Source organism: Gorilla gorilla, chromosome 3 (genome assembly GCF_029281585.2).
Source record: "Gorilla gorilla gorilla isolate KB3781 chromosome 3, NHGRI_mGorGor1-v2.1_pri, whole genome shotgun sequence".
NCBI classification, from domain to species: domain Eukaryota; kingdom Metazoa; phylum Chordata; class Mammalia; order Primates; family Hominidae; genus Gorilla; species Gorilla gorilla.
In genome coordinates this window covers 25,823,861-25,844,791 of record NC_073227.2, presented here as the reverse complement: position 1 = coordinate 25,844,791, position 20,931 = coordinate 25,823,861, and the positions used below count along the sequence as shown (strand labels likewise).

The following is a 20,931-nucleotide window of genomic DNA, read 5'->3' as shown; positions in this document are numbered from 1 at the left end:
CTGGGCGGATTATGTGTGATTTTTATTTTTTATGGGATTTTGTATTTTCCAAATTTTCTAGAATAAATGTGTGTCAGTATTAAGAATAGCTCTATCTAGGTGATGGGAGGGAGAAGAGTAAGAATCTTCCACTTCTTAACTATTTCTGTACATATTTTTGGAATTTTTCACAGTGAGCATATTCACATTCAATTATCTACTATCACAAAATCCTAAAGGCTCTTAAAAAAATAGTATTTTTGGCTGGGTGCAATGGCTCACACCTGTAATCCCAGCACTTTGGGAGGCCGAGGTGGGTGGGTCACTTGAAGTCAGGATTTCAAGACCAGCCTGGCCAACATGGTGAAACTCCAACTCTATTAAAAATACAAAAATTAGCTGGGCTTGGTGGCAGATGCCTGTAATCCCAGCTACGCAGGAGGCCAAGGTAGGAGAATCACTTGAACCCAGGAGGCGGAGGTTGCAGTGAGCTGAGATCGCACCACTGTACTCCAGCTTGGGTGACAGAGCAAGACTACATCTTAAAAACAAAAATAGTATTTTTAAAAATAGTTCACAGGACAATACACTTGTGACTTAACTAATGTCATCTCATGTGTAGTTTTTATGTATCCCTCATTGTGACAAAATACAAGTTTCACTCCAGAAATGTGAATGCATTTGAGGCTAGGGTGGGCCCATCCCCTGCTGGGGGTGTTACATGACCTTCTAAAATCTTAAACAAATTGAGTTGCAAAACACATCCATCTCCAGAAGTTTTGGTTAAGAGGTTGTGAACATACATATTTATTTATAATACAAAAAACATACATATTTATTTATAATACAAAATGAAGATTGGAGGGAAAAGTGCTTTAAAAAATAGCATGTAAGTGTATAAATGAAATTGTTGCTTCTTCTCTGATACAATTTTGATTGGGTGAGCATTATTTGCTTTTACAATAATGCTTTATTTTGTTTTTTGCATTGCATTGCACTAACCTGTCCATTAATACAAACAGAAAAAGAAGGTGGAGGACGTGCCCAGCCGCGTGGTCAGCGTGCCGAACCTCGCCTCCTATGCAAAGAACTTTCTGAGTGGCGATCTGAGTTCCAGGATTAATGCCCCTCCAATAACTAAATCACCCAGCTTGGACCCAAGCCCCAGCTGTGGCCAGACCTACAAACCCAACCAGTCTACAGATGCAAAAACTGTCACAAGGTTTGGGGGATGTTGGGGACAGGGGCCCTTATTCTATTTCCCTGTAGATAAGAGGGGAAGTAGGATTCTTTCTGGCACCTGGTACCAAATTCCAGAAGGCCTTTTTTCATGGATGATTAGACAAGGGACACTGAATCACTTACCTGAAAACTTCAGCATGGGTTATACAAAAGGTGGACTCCATCTGGCCTGGAGGTCTGAATTCAAATTACAGTCTTCCTCATTCTTAGCTCTGTGGCCTTGGACAGGTCACTTGACCTCTCCAGGTCTCCACATACCTTGCCTTTAAAATTAAGATAATACAGCACCTATCTCATCAGACTGACGTGAGACTAAAGGAATTAATCCATAGGATGTGCTTAGCACAGGACTTGGCACACAAATCTTCAATATAGTTTCAGTATTATTACTAACATTATTCCTCAAGATTTACTGTATCACCTTGGAATTCTAAAGTCTCTTAATCGGGCCAGGCTTGGTGGCTCACGCCTGTAATCCCAGCACTTTGGGAGGTGGAGGTGGGTGGATCACCTAAGGTCAGGAGTTCGAGACCAGCCTGGGCAACATGGTGAAACCCATCTCTACAAAAAATACAAAAATTAGCTGGGTGTGGTGGTATGCGCCTGTAATTCCAGCTCCCCGGGAGGCTGAGGCACAATGATCGCTTGAATGCAGGAGGCTGGAGGTTGCAGTGAGCCGAGATCATGCCACTGCACTCCAGCCTGGGTGACAGAGGGAGACTCTGTCACAAAAAATAAAAACAAAGTCTCTTAATCTGTAGGTTTGGTTAATCCTGCATTATCAGAGCTACAACCACTAAGTCTCAAAGGAACAATGGAGAACCAAACAATGGTGAACCTTCTGTTTTCAAAATGAGGATTTACTCCCTCCCCAGCCCCATCCTTTTCAATTTGTTTCCCACTACTAATGTTGACCAGTCCCATTTGGGTGTTTTTGAAGAGTAAACAAGCAGTTATCTTTCCCTTAAAAGATGGTGGGTATTAAGCTGTTTCTTGCATAGTTTTCAAAACCATATAAAAAACCTTTTTTTGTTTTTAGGACCCCAGATGGTGAAACGGCCCAAGCCAAAGAAGCCCAGCAGAAACAGGGCTCTCCGCACCAGGAATGGTTCACCAAGTACTTTTCTTTCTAAGCTAACCTTTGGGATACATCACAGAGGATATTTGAAAAACATTTATTTTAAATTATCTGATTGAAGGAATGAACTAACACCAACCAACCAAATAATATGCTTATAATATGATTTATATATGATAGCTAAAACAAATTTTGGCATTAACACTTCATACTGTTCTGCCAGGCACAGCAGCTCACGCCTGTAATCCCATCACTTTGGGAGGCTGAGGCAGATGGATTGCTTGAGTCCAGGAATTTGAGACCAGCCTGGCCAATATGGTGAAACCCCATCTCTACAAAATATAGAAAAATTAGCCAGGCATGGTGGCGTGTGCCTGTGGTCCCAGGTACTTGGGGGACTGAGGCGGGAGGATCACTTGAACCTGGGAGGCAGAGGTTGCAGTGAGCCAAGTTCGAACTCCTGCATTCCAACCAGCCTGGGTGACAGAGGGAGACCCTGTCTCCAAATTAAAAAAAAAAAAAAAAAAATTGTTCCATGGTGACAGTTCATTACAAATATCTTGACATTAAACCAGTGTTACTAAAAGTCATCTATAGGAAAATGTTATTAGCGTTACTAATGACCCATACCTTGTATTTCTAGTGTCCATAACATCATACTCCATTTTGTGGAATATCAGACTTTGTGATTTCCATGATCTACTTTCAAAGTGGTTGTACTTGTCCTTAGGATGCTAGTCAACTCCACTGGAAAGCTGTTTCTATGTAAAATGATGCAATTCCAAAATGCACATCTAACCTCAATAGGAAGACAAATAACAGTTAAACAGGAAAGCCAACTAAAAACAAACCAAACCTACCAGAAATGGATGGTAGCATGCTTGGACTGAATACTTTCACTTCCTTGGTCTAAGACAAGCAGCAGATTACAGATGGGATAACACCCACCTCTAAAAGGGCTTTGCAAGGATTAAGCAAGATAACATAAATTAACATGAATTGGAATTAAGTACCACAAGGTTTTTCTGTAAATAACCAATCCTAGCCCAGTTATAGGTCTCAGTGTAATGACCGTAGTGCCAACATGATCATTTGTGAAGGTCTCTAGATTATCTGTTCTTTGAAGTCAAAGATCTTCTAGACTGGGCACATGGCTCATGCCTGTAATCCCAACATTTTGGGAGGCTGAGATGGGAGGAGAGCTTGAGGCCAGGAATTTGAGACCAGCCTGGGCAACACAGCAAGACCTCCATCTCTACAAAAAAATAATTAGCCCAAAGAAAACCCAGCTACTTGGAAGTCTGAGGTAGGACAGCATGAGCCCAAGAGTTCGAGACCAGCCTGGGCAAGATAGTGAGATCCCATCTCTACAGGTTAAAAAAAAAAAAAAAAATCTCCTGAACCTCTGGTCTTTGGGTTTGAGCCGTTTGCCTCATGGTGTGTTGCTTCTTCACTGCATGAATTCCCAGTGGATTAAAGGAACCGGAATGGCTGTTCACGGTGCTGACCTTGCTCTCAGTCCACACTGATTTGTCTTACCTTCTGACAGAGCAATGTGATTTGACAAGACTCAATACAACTTTTGGGGGCAAAATATTTTTTCAGTCTTTGGTGCTGGCCCAGAAGGTGGCCCACAAACCAATGTTAATTCTATGCATTGTCAAATCTTTGCTCTTTCTTTGAATAAAACTTTGAACAACTGGGCAATAAAAATGGTTGACTTGTATTGATTTTCCACAGAAAGGTAAAATTAGATGAAGACAGCTTAGAAATAGAAAGTTCAGTTCACATTAACCTCAATCAATCAATCACACCATCTTCAAAAAAAAAAAAAGCTGATTACATATTATAACTGTCAAACTTACGTATTAAAGGTAAATTTACTGCCTAATCAAAACGAGGCTCCAATACATTTTTAAATGCAAACACTTGTCACCATACATTAACACACCATTTTTTTTTCATTACCAAATATTTTTTGTGAGTTTCCCGCTTAGAGTGTCTTAGTTCGTTCAGGCTGCTCTAACAAAATATCTTACTTATACTGGATAATTTATAAACAATAGAAATATGTCACTCACAGTCCTAGAGGCTAAGTCCAAGATCAAGGCACCAGCAGATCTGGAGTCTGGGGAGGGCCCATTCTTCAGAGATGGGTGCCTGCTACGTGTCCTTACATGGTGGTAGAGGCAAGAGCGCCTCCCTGAGCCTCTTTTGTAAGGGTACTTATCCTACTCATGAGGGTGAAGCCCTCATGACTCCATTGCTTCCCAAAAGCCCCACCTCTTAATACTATTACATTGACATTAGGTTCCAACATATGAATTTTGGAAGGGACATCAACATTCAGGACATAGCAGTGAACACTGTAGGACTGCTCTTTATTTTGTGCTTTCAAAAAGACTACATACAGGTGGTTCTATTTTTGTGTGTTGAAACACTTTCCCAGGCTGCACTTTGCATTTCTGTCCTTAAACTCAGCATGATCCCTGGGCAAGGAGAAAATTTTACTAGTTGAGATCATACATCGGTTTTGACTCCTTTCTTGCTGCAGGTGACTGAAAAGATCTTTCAGTCTTAAATTTCTAAATTCTACCCTGCAATGATTGTATCTTAAAATCTTTGCATGCTTCCATAATTTTTTCTTGAGGCCATATGCCTTGGGTATTGAAGTAAGGCATTTAAGGACACAACTTAAGCTTTTTGTTTGTTATTACCAAACTGCCACTCAGAAAGTTTCTAACAATTTACACCCTTACCAGCAGTAAATGAACCTGCTGTGCCCTAACACTATTGACCAAGAAATACAATTTGATAGATAAAACATTCTATTTTAGTTTGCATAATGATTCCATCAATCTCTCAACAGCAGAGTGGTCTAGAGATGACAGTGATGGCGTAGAGGTGACAGTGGAGATGAAGAGAAATTATCCAATTCGGGATTAAGTTAGGAGAGAGAAAAAAACAGTATTTGATGGTAAATCTCTTCAGGCTGTATTATGACAGGGGTGGAAGAGTTAACATGTTCCTGCAGCAAAACTGAAAGGAATACTATCTGTTCCACATGAAAGCAAACTGTTTTGTAATTGGGGTAGTTAAAAATGGATTCACCCAGTCAATGGCTGCACACCACATACCTGAGCCCTTAACTGCTCTAACATTGATGTAATATCCAACCCAACATTTGTGACTGAGGCTACTTGGTTAATTTTTCTCCAGGATCCATCTGGATTCTGCAGATGAGGCTGGCAAATTAAATGGAACTGTGATAGGGACCATCTTACTGTATCTGTCAGATTTCCAAGGGTAGCACTGATCTTTACCGTCACCTCACCTCCACCCCCAGGATGCAGTACTGTGTGTGTGTTTCTGAGACGGAGTCTTGCTCTGTCACCCAAGCTGGGGTGCAGTGGCGCCATCTCAGCTCACTGCAACCTCGGCCTCCCGGGTTCAAGCGATTCTCCTGCCTCAGCCTCCCGAGTAGCTGGGACTACAGGCACCCGCCACCACGCTAATTAATGTATTTTTAGTAGAGACAGGGTTTCGCCATGTTGGCCAGGCTGGTCATGAACTACTGACCTCAAAGTGATCCTCCAAGATAACGACAGAGGCCCCAGACACTCACAGTCACCTCATCAGTTCCTCACTATACCTCTGCAGGGAACTGACACTCTACTGTCCTTGTGTGCAGTACTCCTCTTATCTTCCACAGTTTGACTCCTCCCATTCCCCTCCACAGGGATATTTTCCCAGGATACCACTGGTGGAATCCTCAGCAACTGGGCCACCCCCTTGTGTGAGTGACTGTCCATACATCACACGCTGCTCCAGATGGGTTTTGCTACCAGTTGGGCAGTGAGTGAGCCAGTCCCCAAGCCTCATCCTACTGCCTGCTCTCAGACCACATCCAGTCACAATTGTCTCAGTCAGGTCCTCCACCAGGCATGCCCCGAGACACAATTAGAAGTGCAAGACATTCACTGGGGGGTGTGAATGCCTTCAGCCAAAGCCCACCAGAAATGCCTGTATTTGAACAAGTTGGGTCTATTCATCACAGAGAACCATAGGGCTTCTCAGACAGAAGGTGTCACAAAGAACCTCTTTTAGGATTTTGGCCCTGATTGGGTGATTTCAAGGAAGTGAGGATTCACTCGATTGGATGCTGTCAGAATGGGGGCAACTGTAGGATTGAGCATCTCAATACATCTTATTTATAGGAAGGTGGACTAGAGTAGGGATAAAGGTATAATTGCATATATATATACACACCCACACACATATATATATATACACATATATACACATATATACGCATATACATATATATACACATATACACACACACATATATACACACACACACATATATATATATATATGGCAGCTGTCACTCGTTTTAACCAGCAGAAGGATGTTTGGTATTTTGTGAGTGGTAAACTGACCTTGAATTTTCTTTGTATGTGCTTAGACAAAATTATTAAGTGGTTTATTTTATCATGGCCTGAGAGCAACTTTGGGGTTGGCATTCAGAGACTGTTTATGTCCAACAGGAGAATGGCATGACCGAACAGTGTTGTCAGCTTCTGAATGTCAGGGACAGGTGGTTTTTTTCTTTCTCAGGAGAAACACCTATGTTAGAGAAAGGGGAGAGGAAACAGAAGACAGGAAGAGCCTGTGATGTAGGTCTGACAGGTGGGCCAAGGAACACCGGGGCAAAAGAGGGCAGGACAGCTCCAAAGATGTCATGGCCAGGCTGATGGAAGCGCCCAAGCAGACTGCTCAGTATTTTTTTATTTTTATTTTTTTTTTGAGACGAAGTCTTACTCTGTCACCCAGGCTGGAGTGCAGTGGCTCAATCTCGGCTCACTGCAATGTCCACCTGCTGGGTTCAAGCGATTCTCCTGCGTCAGCCTCCCGTGCCTGGCCTCAGACTGCTCATTAGAGGAGGCCTGTGTCGGGCAGAAATGGCCTAGCACCTGACCTCCACTGTGCTTGGTGACAGCCAGGACCAGCATGCCCTGGGTAGGAACATGGCGGCAGGTCCCCAATGCCAGGAGCTTTTGTAATTGAACTCCTTGAAGCTGCTTTCTTGAAGGGAGGACTGAGCAGTGCTCCTTCACAACCTCCAGAGGCCCAGGACCAAACACCTGGGAATGTTAACAGTTAAGACATTTGGGTGGAGGAGAAAAGAGGAAAGAAGGGAAGATGCATGAAAAAGAATTAAGTTCAAGTAAAGAAGATGAAGATGGGCTGGGCACGGTGGTTCATGCCTGTAATCCCAGTACTTTGGGAGGCTGAGGCGGACAGATCACTTGAGGTCAGGAGTTCAAGACCAGCCTGGCCAACATGGCAAAACCCCATCTCCATTAAAAATACAAAAATTAAGGCTGGGCGCGGTGGCTCATGCCTGTAATCCCAGCCCTTTGGGAGGAAGAGGCAGGCGGATCACGAGGTCAGATTGACCAACATGGTGAAACCCCGTCTCTACTAAAAATACAAAATTATCTGGGTGTAGAGGTGCGCACCTGACAGCTACTCGGGAGGCTGACGTAGGAAAATTACTTGAACCCGGGAGGCAGAGGTTGCAGTGAGCCGAGATCGCACCACTGCACTCTAACTGGGCGACAGAGCAAGACTCCATCTCAAAAAAAAAAAAATAGCCCAGCTACTTGGGAGGCTGAGGCAGGAGAACTGCTTAAACCTCTGGGAGGCAGAGGTTCTTCTGGGAGGAATGTCAAATGGCTGAAAAGGTCACCCACCAGCTTTTATGTCAGGTGGCAGGAATGTCCGGCAGGAGACAGTGCTGCCAGCTGCTGTTTGTAGAACACACAGGCTACCTGATGGCTGGGTGGGCCTTTCCCCAGCACTTGCCTGTGGGACCCCGTTGTGCCACTGCACTACAGCCTGGACAACAGAGCAAGACTCCTGTCTCAAAAAAAAAAAAGGCTGTCCTGAAGATGTGAGTAGGTTTATCTGTGGAGAGAGACAGCCCACAGGCAATCTGCATCTTGGAGCCTGACAAGGAAGCTAAGCAGTATTCAAGAAAAAAGGCCTTCTTGGTGGAACTTTCTACCTTTCAAAGAGCTACCACACCCAAGACAACCTTGGCTTCTTAAGAACACCCTGGAACCACAGGTGGGTGGGCTGTTATCAACACACTGACCAGGGAAGAGGGGTGTGAAAACTCACTTCAAATCCTGCTTCTGCCAAAGGTTAAAGACTAACCTCTTGACTTTGGGCAAATCACTTAACCCACCTAAATCCCATACTCTTCCTCCATAACCCTCCTCTTCCCGAACAACAGAAATCACTAACACCTGAATACTTGCTACATTCTAGCACCCTTGCTGACTTCCCATTCAACATCTCCTTTTTCTTTTTTGAGACGGAGTTTCACTCTTGTAGCCCAGGATGGAGTGCAATGGCACGATCTTGGCTCACCACCACCTCTGCCTCCCAGGTTCAAGCGATTCTCCTGCCTCAGCCTCCCAAAGTGCTGGGATTACAGGCGTGAGCCACTGCATCTGGCCTCAACATCTCCTTTAATCTGCAAAAGTAATCCTGGGGAATAGGTCCTAGTCTTATCCCTATTTTACAGATTTATTATCCATCTGTGAAAATGGGAAAAACAATATTGATTCTGTTATAAGGCTTCTAGAAGATTGAATGGGATCATTTACAGAATGTGTGTGGCACAGATGTTTGTTTCAAAGTCAAAAGCCTGAAGCCTATGGGCAGACCTAAGGTCAAGCACCAAGCCAGACCAGAACCTACCCCTGGACAATCACAGCAGGAGTCTCTTCCAAGACATAATACTCCACTCCCCGGTACCAGAGCAGTGCTCGGCAGAGGGCATTCCACAGGTTTCTAGGGGAACTTGAGAGGATGGCTTGTGATTTTCTCCCTGAAAGAGTTAGCAGCTCAGAGGGTTTCTTAGAGGGTTATTCATCACCCAGTAAGATGTCTACAAACAGAGAAGATTGAAAAATTGTTATTTGGCAAAAAAAACTTCTGAATTTAATAAAGAAATGGCAACAACTGGTACGTACAGTAATTCAAAATCTTTTCACTAAGCACCAAATAGGATAGTTCTCAATGTTCTCAAGAACCTCTTTGAAAGAACGCCTAAAACCTAATCAGTTTATTTAGGTTTTTAATCAAGAAATACAAAGCTGCCAATCAGAGTTTCTAATTACCATGAGTGACCAGGTTAGCAACCTTGAGGTCATACCACATGAGCTTTTAAAAGCTTTGTTTAACCTATACGTCGTAACTGAGGGGATTTGTTGATTTCAGGCTGGTAATCAGAGATCCATGTGCCAGATACCATATACACACACCAAAAAGATACAGACTATATGGTCCTTATATATTTAAGGAGAATAATGTCTAATTCTCATGGGTGTACAATTAGTGAGGGGCAGAGAGACAGATACAAAGCACTAACCCACCAGGGAGAACCTAGCGAGGGCAACAGAAGAGATCAAAGTCCTGTGCCCTGGGGATGCAACTGAATGGGTGCTGGGAGGCTTCAGGGATCAGGCACATGAGTGGATGTCAGTCCATGTGGGAAGGGGCCTTCAAGGCTGAAGACAACAAAATGAGTCAAGGCACAGAGCCACAGGAGTACTGCCAGTCAGAAGACAGTGAAGCATTTGTTCTGGGTAAAGGGATGTGATCTAATAAGATATAAAACTCAGAAAACCTTACCCAATGAGAGCCAGAAATCTCCATTTCTTAACAGCAACTCAACAGGGAATCTGAGGCTGCCCAAAAAACTAACGAGAGCAAAATATCCTCCCAAAGGCAGGGCACCACATGCTCTTTGCGGAGGCTCAGTAGCCAATGATCACCCTGCAGCCCCTCCCCATCCCCACCACGACACTCTAGTCCCTTGGAGTCAAATCCACTGGCAACAACCTTCCTTAACGGAAAATGTTTCCCCTCCCAAAATGTAAAACAAAAATGATACACGCAAACAAAACTCAAAACAGAAAGAGACAATCAGAGCAAGATTTAGCCCCTCACAGCTCACCTATGCCCCCACTGTCATGCTACTGAAAACAGTGTCTGCCCCATTAAAAAGATTCATTACTGCAGAATGTAATGAATGTTAGCGTATCACTGCTCCCACTATATCCTTCTCTGTCAAAAAAAGTAAACAAACACCACATAAAATATAAACATACCCCAAACAGAAGTCAGCATCAACCTAAGGATCCTACTGTAAGATTACTATACTAACCCAGGACAGTTCCATCGTCTTCCAACCTATTTACAAAAAAATCCTCATTCTGAGAGCTCTGGAAACATTACAAATATTGTATTAGATTCCTCTTCTTGAGGTAGTTCAAAGTCTTAAAACAGAGCAAATTTACATACTTTTCTACACACCACTGCGGGGTAATTATCATAAGGCCTACGACTAAAACTCCCATCTCCTGATTCTCAGGCTACTATACTCTTTTCCTTCGGATCAAACTACAGGAAACACACATAAAAAGATGAAAAGTCATGCAAAAATTTAAAAACAAGCAAAGCCACCATAAAAAAGAATCTGTGTCATCATATTCACAGTCTAAACTTTGCTAAAGACAAAAAAAAAAAAATACTTACTTGGTTTATCCAAGCTACAGACATGTTATAAAGTACTCAAGAAATTAACAGCTTATAAAAATAGTGGAAAATTTTTCAATGGGAGCATAAAACTAAAATGAACTCATTATCTGGCAAAGAGTTCTTCCAAAATGTCAAGTCCACAGGAAGGGATGTGTGGACAACCTCACGCACCAGCCCACTCATAGGCCAACTGCCTCTGCCCTTTGCTCACGTTGGCTTCAGAGGTGCAGGGATGTTGGCAGATGCCTGCTCCAGGTAGGCCAAGGAGCCCTGAGGGATGTCAGCAGGCTTTTTGTGCTGCACGTTGATGTCCTCCAGCACCTGCTGCCAATGCCTCAGCTTTGTCAAGTGCTTCTGGACTAGTGCATCTTTCCGCTGTAATTCATTCCTTAGTTCTGACACATCCTGCAGATGAAAGTGATGGACTAAGTCAGAGCAAATGCAGGAAAAACACGTACGGTTCTGGTTAGTTAAGAGGCTAACAATTCAAAACAAAGAGAATCCATTAAACCATATTAAGCCCATTACTCTGCTTGGCTCCACTATTTGATTAACCCAGATGACAGATTCTAACATAAGTTGTTATGGGTTTTTTTTTTTTTTGAGACGAAGTCTTGCTGTCACTCAGGCTAGAGTGCAGTGGTGCGGTCTCAGCTCACTGCAGCCTCCACCTCCCGGGTTCAAGTGATTCTCCTGCCTCAACCTCCTGAGTAGCTGGGATCACAGGCACACGCCACCACACCCAGCTAATTTTTATATTTTTAGTAGAGATGCGGTTTTGCCATGTTGGCTAGGCTAATCTCGAACTCCTGACCTCAAGTTATCCACCTGCCTCAGCCTCCCAAAGTGCTGGGATTACAACAGGCGTGAACCACCACACCCGGCCTATGTTTATTTTTCTTATAGAAAGTAATATGCAAGTTACAAAATTCAAAAGGGCAGCCAAAAAGAAATCAGATTGATATGGTTTGGCTGTGTCCCCACCCAATCTCATCTTGAATTGTAACTCCTACAATTCCCATGTGTCGAGGGAGGAACCTGGTGAGAGGTAATTGAATCATGGGGGCAAGTCTTTCCCATGCTGTTCTCCTGGTAGTGAATAAATCTCACGAGATCTGATGGTTTTAAAAATGGGAGTTTCCTTGCACAAGCTCTCTTGTCTGCCATCATGTGAGATGTGTCTTTCACCTTCTGCCATGATTGTGAGGCCTCCCCAGCCACATGGAACTGTAAGTCCACCAAACCTTTTTCTTTTGTGAGTTGCCCAGTCTCAGATATGTATTTATCAGCAGGGTGAAAACAGACTAATACACAGACTCTATCCCATCCTGGTCCCCAGCCATCCAGTACCTCTCTCCAAAGGCTACTGCTGAGAACCTAAAACACTGAAAATCTGAAACATTTGTTAACAACTGTTTACAAAAAAATCCACACCACTGATCTATCACTTCAGATTATGAACTGTTAAAATTACATTTTCAAGAGCTTTTTAAGAACAACAGCATTACATCCTTTACTAATGATCCAGTCTTGCACATACCTGCGCTGTTATTCAAGTATTCACATCAGGAAATGATCTGACATGATAAACTGTAAGAATAGCTATCCCCAACAGCTGGTATCATGAATGAAAAGAGACTTTTTGATTAATTGGGACTAGTTACTTCAAAAATTGCCCCCAACCAATAATCTCAATTCAGTGTTTCTCACTGAGGGCATTGCCGGCTTTTTGGGCAGGATGATTCTTCACTCTTCCATATCACATGGGGCAGGTCCTGGCCCAACCCATTCAATGCCATTAAAGCTTCCCAAGTCATCGTGGCAACCCCAACACACTTCCAAATGCCCTAGCTTAGAACAACTGAGATCAACGAAATCCTGAGTTTCCAGGAGCCTGGGTCGAACACTACTTTTTGATTCCTTGGATTCCTGTGTGCAAGGCACTGGGTAAGGCAAGTGGGGACACAGATCTCAGTTTTTGTCCAAAACAAGCCTATATGTTAGTGGCTTTTTATCCTTTTTTCACATGGCAGAATCTTTTAAGAAAAATCTTTCCTGAAGGCCAATGTATGACACAAGTCACATCAGAGCTGTTCCGTCTGACACTCTGCTTTCGGACCCCACTCCTTGGCTTTACTTCTTGTTCAGGTTGTCCCAAACATGGATGACTAGCCACATTTCACACTGACCTATAAAGCCTGAATGAAACTCGCAGGAAACGGTTACATCTCATTTAAAGCATAAAAGGAATCCTGGCACCACTTAGTTCTTCCTATAGAGCTGAGGAGAAAACTGAGTTCATACCTCTTTGATAACTTGCTCTGGTTTCTGGACAGATAACTGCAATCTTTTTTGTAAGAAAAAACATTCTGTCTGTCTTGCAATATCCAGAAACTTCTGGATACACTGATCAACACCTTAAAAAAAAAGGAACAAAATTATTAAAATAAGAAAAACAATAGACTCATTTATCTCCCACATAAATGAATAATCAGAATGTAAAAACAAAGCCCTCTCATAGACAACTCAGGGATTTTAATCTTGGCCACAGCAGTAATCATAACCCCCAACTTCTCATGTGTTAACCAACATTAAACAGCAGATAAGTTATGCTTTTCTCAGGTTAAAAAAAAAAAAGAGACACATTAATATAGCATAAAAGCCATGAGATCTTCTTTAAAAAGACAATGCAGCTGGGCATGGTGGCTCAAGCCTGTAATCTCAGCACTCTGGGAGGCCGAGGTGGGCGGATCATGAGGTCAGGAGATTGAGACCACCCTGGCCAACATGGTGAAACCTCATCTGTACTAAAAATACAAAAATTAGCTGGGCGTGGTGGCACATGCCTGTAATCCAGCTACTCAAGAGGCTGAGGCAGAAGGATCGCTTGAACCAGGGAGTGAGAGGTTGCAGTGAGCCGAGATCGCGCCACTGCACTCCAGACTGGTGACAGAGTGAGACTCCGTCTCAAAAAAAAAAAAAACACAAGGCAGAGGCCAAGCGTGGTGGCTCACGCCTGTAATCCCAGCACTTTGGGAGGCTGAGGCAGTAAGATTGCTTGAGCCTAGGAGTTCAAGACCAGCCTGGGCAATACAGCAAGATCCCATCTCCACAAAAAAATAAAAAAACAAAAATTAGCCAAATGTGGTGGCTCACACTGTGGTCCCAGCTACTGGGTGGCTGAAATGGGAGGATTGCTTCAGCCCAGGAGGCGAGGTTGCAGTGAGCAGAGATCGTGCCACTGCACTCCTTTCTTAAAAGGGTGAGAGAGCAAGAACTCTGTCTCCAAAAAAAAAAAAAAAGAGACAATGCAGAGATCCAGCAATTAGCATCATAATTTACAGTTAAAATGGCACATATAAGGCCGGGCGCGGTGGCTCACGCCTGTAATCCCGACACTTTGGGAGGCTGAGACGGATGGATCACCAGAGATCAGGAGTTCGACACCAGCCTGGCCAACATGGCGAAACCCCGTCTCTACTAAAAATACAAAATTAGCTGAGTATGGTAGCGCATGCCTGTAGTTCCATCTACGCGGGAGGCTGAGACAAGAGAACTGCCTGAACCCGTGAGGTGGTGGTTACAGTGAGCACTCCAGCCTGGGCAACAAGAGTGAAACTCCATCTAAAAAAAAAAAAAAAAAAAAAAAAAAAAACATGTAAAATATGGTATGAAGAAATCAGAAGTTCTGGTTGCCTTTAGGGACAGAACTTGGGGAATAAAAAGAAGCACAACAGACTTTTCTCTGTAAGACCTATTCCAAAAATAATAAATTTTTTTTAAAAAGCAGTACACACTATTGGTCTTCTTCTTTACCTAGTACTAATACGAAAAGTTCATTATAAATGATTCGTTATGGGTGATATGTCAATTAATAAACTGAACCAAAAATCAGCAGCTCATAGAGATTATGTGCACACATTTTAGTCCCTGAAATGTTCTCTTAGGATAAAAGCAGGACTGAAACACATGAAGTATAAAATTAGCAACTAGGAAATACTGCTGAAGCCCAGAACATTGTGTACACAGAGGGAATGCTTACCGGTTCGAATTTCTTCCTGATCAGTGCCATTGACATAGTCCTGACTCACCAGAGACGCAAAGCAAGCCTGTGTAATCAAAACATAGGAAAGAAAAAAATGTCATTCATACATCAAAAATCTTACTCCAGAGGAAGAAATAACTTCTCCTGAAGTCATCTGATGAGGTGGCAGCATCTGTGTTTGCATGAGATGGCAAGACACCATGCCAATGGAAACATCTGGTAAAATGAGTTTACCAATTAATTAGGCCCACGGAGGAAGCGCCAGGCAAACGAGCCAGCACCACATCTGGTCTCTGTCCTACCACATGCCCCTTCCCCGTATCTTATTCCACACCAGGCCCAGACACTCTTCCAGCCCCACTGTGGCCTCTTGCTGGTGCTTACACAACTCACATCACCACCCATTCAGGACTCAGGACCATCTTCTCCCCCCTCAGAGAGACCAGCCGGTCTACCCTTTCTAAACTGTGCCCCTCCTGCTCATGCTCCACACCCAAGCACAGTTTTATTGTTTTTCACATAATTAACTGACATCATATCCATTATTTTCATCTATTATTATCTGTCCCCTACTAGTAGATGAGAATTTTGTCTGTCTTATTCACCACTGTCCTCCTAGTGCCTGGAACACTGCCTTGGCACAAGGGAAGTGTTTAATAACACATATTACTGACTGGACGGCCTAAGAGGACAAGGTTGGTGTCACATGGATAATCAAGTCCCAGAGAGAGTTATCTCTAAAGGGCACCTATACAGATGCAAATGTGAATCAGCCAAGGAGCTCTGTGCACAAGCAACTCTAAGGAAATGTACCAAAGCAGGGCCACTGCAGGAAGTGGGCAGGGAGATTGGGGAGGCACAGAAAGAGAACAGCATGGCAGTTGGAAGATAAGTTAGAAAGGAAGCCTCAAACACAGGGAAGTGGAGCTCTGTCAGCAATCAGCAAACTACAGTTGGTGTGAGGCAGACAGATCTGAGCTCAAATTTAGAACATTACCTACATGTGAGGGCCCTTTAACAAGCAAAAATTCTGCCTGCCTGCAGCTCCCGTGCTTGATTTACAGAGAAAGTAAATCAGAAAAACAGATTGCCCATTCTCAGGATTACTTTGAACGTTGACTCCTGGCCAGGCACGGTGGCTCACGCCTGTAATCCCAACACTTTTGGGAGGCCGAGGCAGGCGGATCACGAAGTCAGGAGATCAAGACCATCCTAACTAACACGGTGAAGCCCTATCTCTAATAAAAATACAAAAAATTAGCCGGGCATGGTGGCATGTGCCTGTAGTCCCAGCTACTTACTCGGGAGGCTGAGGCAGGAGAATTGCTTGAACCTGGGAGGCAGAGGTTGCAGTGAGCCAAGACTGCACCACTGTACTCCAGCCTGGGTGACAGGGCGAGAATCTGTCTCAAAAAAAACGAAAGTTGACTCTTGTTGGGTTTGGGATGTGGGTAGGATGTACTTCCTTTGTGAGACCTATGGCTACTGGAAAACATCCCATCAATAGGCCAACCAGTCACAAACTGGCCAAAAAAGTTGGGCCAGCTCCCCAGAGCCAGGAGGCCTACCAGACAGGGTGGCAGGAAATCTCATCTCAATAATTTTACTGCCCTCCACCCACTCAAGAAAAAAATTTAGGGTCGGACATGGTGGCTCACGCCTGTAAGCAACAATTCTGGAGGCCAAGATGGGTGGATCACTTCCGTTCAGGAGTTCAAGACCAGCATGGGCAACGTGGTGAAACCCTGTCTCTACAAAAACAAAAATTAGGCATAGTGGTGCGCACCTGTAGTCCCAGCCACTTGGAAGGCTGAGGCAAGAGGACCACTTGAGCCCAGGAAGTGGAGGTTGCAGTGACCCAACATCGTGCCATTGCACTCTGGCCTGGGTGACAGAGTGAGACTCTGTCTCAAAAAAAAAAAAAAAGAAAAGAAAAAAAATAGATACACAGGCCTTTACAGACAGTTGGACACCTGTATTAAGAAAATGTGTGGTAGGCTAGAAAGAGAATTTTTTTTTTTTTTTTTGAGACGGAGTCTCGCTCTGTTGCCCAGGCTAGAGTCAGTGGCACGATCTTGGCTCACTGCAACCTCTGCCTCCCGGGTTTCAGCGATTCTCCTGCCTCAGCCTCCCAAGTAGCTGGGATTAAGGCATGTGCCACCACAGACCACTAATTTTTGTATTTTTAGAGATGGGGTTTCACCATGTTGCCCAGGATGGTCTCGAACTCCTGACCTCAAGTGATCCAGCCACCTTGGCCTCCCAAAGTGCTGGGATTACAGGCGTGAGCCACCGCATCTGCCTAGAAAGAGAATAGCTTTTTAAAAGCATGACTAAAACAGAGCCTTTGCCTGGAAAGTAAGCGCTAGTCCTCATTTCCACAAACCCAACGGCTGGCTTTGAGCAAGTAACTTGCCCTTACTGAGCCTCAGTTTCTCTACCTATGAATGGAGGAAATGGAACTAGATGGTCTCCAATGTTCCCTCCAAAATCAAGAGTGCATGAGCTCAATAAATTCCTTCCATCAAAGAGCATGTGCTGAGCAGCTAGAATGAGCAGACAGAGACCTCAAGGAGTGGTACCCCAATAGGAATGGGAAGCAGGTAAGCAGGTGCTGCTATGTGCCACTGGAGGCTGTGAAAACTGAGGTCCACACAGAAAACAAGGAAGGAAACAGGAAAAGTTCCAAAGAAAATGTGGCCTTTGAATTGAATCCTGAGACAAGACTAGACAGATCGTGATCAGCCAGCAGCAGAGAGGATCCAGCTCGCACCCCTCCCACTCCCCTTCACCTGGCTAAGTCAAAATGCTTCTTTGGCTTTCCTGCTCTCCGGGAAGCCTTCTTCGATGTACACACCTATATGTGCTCCCACAGTACCCTAGGTTTCTTCTATCAGAGCAGTGATCCTACAACAAGGCAACTGCCTGCCATTTATCACAAGCTTTCTGAAGGCAGGGACTGGTTTTCTCTGTATTCTCTGTATGGATAATCAAGTCCCAGAGGGAGTTCTCTCTCAAGGGCACCTACAGACATATATGTGAATCAGGCAAGGAGTTCTGTGCACAAGCCAACTACACTACAGGCTCCACACTACAGATTCCTTCAATGTCTGACAAATATTCATCTAGCATTTGCTATCTACTACCACCGTATTAGCACTACAGGTTACACAATGTGAGGGGTGGGGGTACAAAACAGTCTCTGACTTCATGGAGTCGAGTTTAATGGAAAGTATTAAAAAGAAGGCCAGGGAAGGGTCCACTGAGGAAGTGATGCAATGAGCTGAGGAGGGGCCTGAAAGCCCAAAGAGAAAACAAATGGTACACGTGGGAAAGTCTTGTTGGCTGCAGTAAGGAAAGGAGTCTGAAGGAGAACGCAACATGCAAAGCCTGGGAGACTACACTAAACATCTTGATCTTATCTCAAGGGCAACAAGCAGCCACTGTACGTTTTTAAGCAGCAGGGTGCTGGGAGTCAACTCTGGCTAAGACTTGTACAGGGCCAGTCTTTCAGCAAGTGCCCATGACTGAGAGCCAGCTCCCCTCAAGCACAATGCTAGATGCTGCTCTAAAGTTCACCAGCCCCTTCCTTCACCACTTAGCACCACCTCAAAGGTGTCTCCTCCTCCTCCTCCTAAACGGTCTGTCCTTTAAATCATTTATTTCTGGCTAGGCGCGGTGGCTCACGCCTGTAATCCCAGCACTTTGGGAGGCCGAGGCGGGTGGATCACGAGGTCAGGAGTTCGAGACCAGCCTAGCCAAAATAGTGAAGCCCCGTCTCTACTAAAAAATAAAAAAATAGCATGGTGGCAGGTGCCTGTAATCCCAGCAACTCGGGAGGCTGTGGCAGGAAAATCGCTTGAACCCGGGAGGCGGAGGTTGCAGTGAGCCGAAATTGCGCCACCGTACTCCAGCCTGGGCGAGAGAGTGAGACTCCATCTCAAATCATTTATTTCTAAATCTTTGTACATCCGTGTGGTAAAAGCATTTTGTCCATGCAGTCTGAATAATCGCTTACAAATTATATTCATGTACCACTGTGCTATTAGATACAATATAAAAGTCACAAAATTGGGATTTTTATTTATTTATATTTTATTTTACTTTTCTGAGACGGAGTCGAGCTCTTGTCACCCACGCTGGAGTGCAATGGCGCGGTCTCGGCTCACTGCAACCTCCGCATCCCAGGTTCAAGCGATTCTCCTGCCTCAGCCTCTCGAGTACCTGGGATTACAGGCGCACGCCACCACGCCGGGCTAATTTTTGTATTTTTAGTAGAGTCGGGGTTTCACCATGTTGGTCAGGCTGGTCTCGAACTCCTGACCTCATGATCCGCCAGGCTCGGCCTCCCAAAGTGCTGGGATTACAGGCGTGAGCCACCGCGCCCGGCAAAATTGGGATTTAAAATGTGGAAAAGTTAACTCCAATTTGAAGGTGCATTACTTTATTACTACACATGAATAGCTCATCTTCCACTTTAAAGACTACTGGAAATCACCAGAGCACTTATTTTCACCTCTCTATCTTCCCTCAATATACAATTCACCTTTCTTGCTACAAGGTAAACTCCTTGGGCAAAACTGAGAGATTGGGTCACCTGTGCCTCCCTCCCTCCCTAACCTCCAGCATTCCTCTTTCCTCAGCCCTTAGTACCAAGCTGCGCCTGGTAACTTAAGTCAATTTCCGCTCTTAAGAGTCCCTTTAGGATCGTTTAAAGGTGAAGCCCAGCGGAAAGGATACAGGATACAGCAGTGAAACTCTCAGCTCCGAAAAGGCTTGAGCCTCTTACTAAACATGCAGGGATGCAAGAAACGGTGCTCAGGGATGAGACCAAGGACCGGCTGGGAATCTGGAAGGGTTCCAAGTTTGGGGTTTAGGCAAACTTCGGGTCCACGTTTCCACAAACGTCGAGTTTTCGCGCCCCCGCCAGCAGACCTGAATTGAATACGGGCCATGGGGAAGCCTAAAGCAAGTGACTTACTTTAAGCCTCAGTTTCCCCATTTGTGAATTAGTTGCTCGGATCCCTGGAGAAGATACGCGTACGCGCAGTTCACGTTTCAGAAAAAAGGGAAGGCTAGGGACAAAGACGCCCATGTCTTATATTACCTCGAAAGATGACTCCAACTCGTCCACCAAAGTACTGCTGGAAGGTCTAGGAGCGCCTGGAGCTGCCTGAAGAAGCGAAGCTTGGCCCGGAAGGCCCGGCGGGGCCTGAGGGGGACCGGGTGGCTGCCCAGAAAACATACCCCCTAGCGGAGCCGCCATGTTTGGAATGGCGCAAGAGAGATCCACTGCGCCTGCGCGGAAGCCGGCTCAGAAGTTCACGTGTCTGGTGTAGTAGGCGTGGTCACGTGACAGGACCGAGTGATGGGAGGATTCTGGTGCACCCCGGAAGGAGGATTTTTAATTCTTCTGTTTTCTTGTCTATCGCAAAACAGAGTTTACATGTATTTTCCTTTTTTCTTAGCTTAAGAATTGAAGACTTTGGCCGGATTAGACCTGGTTGTGTGGAGAGGAGAATTAATAACTACAGTGGAGCCAGCCCTCCCGCGAGAGTCAGGATACTACTATGCTAGTCCCGACTCTGCCCCAAATGCCTGGAGAGACTTTGGCTAAGTCACTTTTTCTTTCCGCGGGCTGTTTACCGTTGGTAAAAGGAGAGGGTCACCCATTCACTCCACAAACATTTGTTGAGTCATTGGTTATAGCGGGAACAAGACAGGCAAAGTTCTTCCTGAATTCTGGTCGGAGATGGATAACGGAAACAACTTTGTTGAGGTTCCCAATGTGCCCGGCACTGTTCTCTTTAGATATTTATGGTTACATCAAAGAGAAAGTCGCTATGCTAATCTTTTTTTTTCTTTCTTTTCTTTTTTCTCAGGGTCTCGCTCTGTCGCCCAGGCCGGAGTGCAGTGTCATGATCAGGGCTCGACCTACCGGGCTCAAACAATCCCCCTACTTCAGCCA

At 44.6% G+C, this 20,931-nt stretch overlaps 2 protein-coding genes across 3 annotated transcripts in view; one reads left to right on the top strand and one right to left on the bottom strand.

Moving 5' to 3' along the window:
• Window positions 1–5,692, top strand: part of FAM184B (family with sequence similarity 184 member B) — a 151,068-nt gene extending 145,376 nt beyond the window's left edge. The window contains exons 17-18 of one of the 2 annotated variants that reach the window (XM_055385464.2): window positions 1,002–1,201; window positions 2,261–5,692. In XM_055385464.2, coding sequence (XP_055241439.2) covers window positions 1,002–1,201; window positions 2,261–2,354 — 294 coding nt within the window. In that variant the 3' untranslated portion in view covers window positions 2,355–5,692. Of the gene's footprint in view, window positions 1–1,001; window positions 1,585–2,260 lie in introns of those variants that run through there. The other variant, XM_055385463.2, reaches the window with a different exon arrangement.
• Window positions 5,693–9,290: 3,598 nt separating this feature from the next.
• MED28 (mediator complex subunit 28) lies at window positions 9,291–20,463 on the bottom strand. Its single transcript, XM_004038483.4, has 4 exons — window positions 20,071–20,463; window positions 14,961–15,027; window positions 13,223–13,335; window positions 9,291–11,323 (listed from the first exon to the last, which is right to left on the bottom strand). The coding sequence occupies exons 1-4, from the start codon at window positions 20,227–20,229 to the stop codon at window positions 11,126–11,128; spliced, it is 537 nt and encodes a 178-aa protein (XP_004038531.1). The 5' UTR covers window positions 20,230–20,463; the 3' UTR covers window positions 9,291–11,125.
• Between the last annotated feature and the right edge of the window lie 468 nt (window positions 20,464–20,931).

What these genes read in the sequence shown, in the direction of transcription:
- MED28 (XM_004038483.4), bottom strand. Translation starts at nt 20,229, where the DNA reads ATGGCGGCTCCGCTAGGGGGTATGTTTTCTGGGCAGCCACCCGGTCCC. An exon ending in AGTTGGAGTCATCTTTCGAG is followed by an intron (nt 15,028 to 20,070) that starts GTAATATAAGAC and finishes TTGATTACACAG; the next exon opens with GCTTGCTTTGCGTCTCTGGT. An exon ending in TCAGGAAGAAATTCGAACCG is followed by an intron (nt 13,336 to 14,960) that starts GTAAGCATTCCC and finishes TTTTTTTTTAAG; the next exon opens with GTGTTGATCAGTGTATCCAG.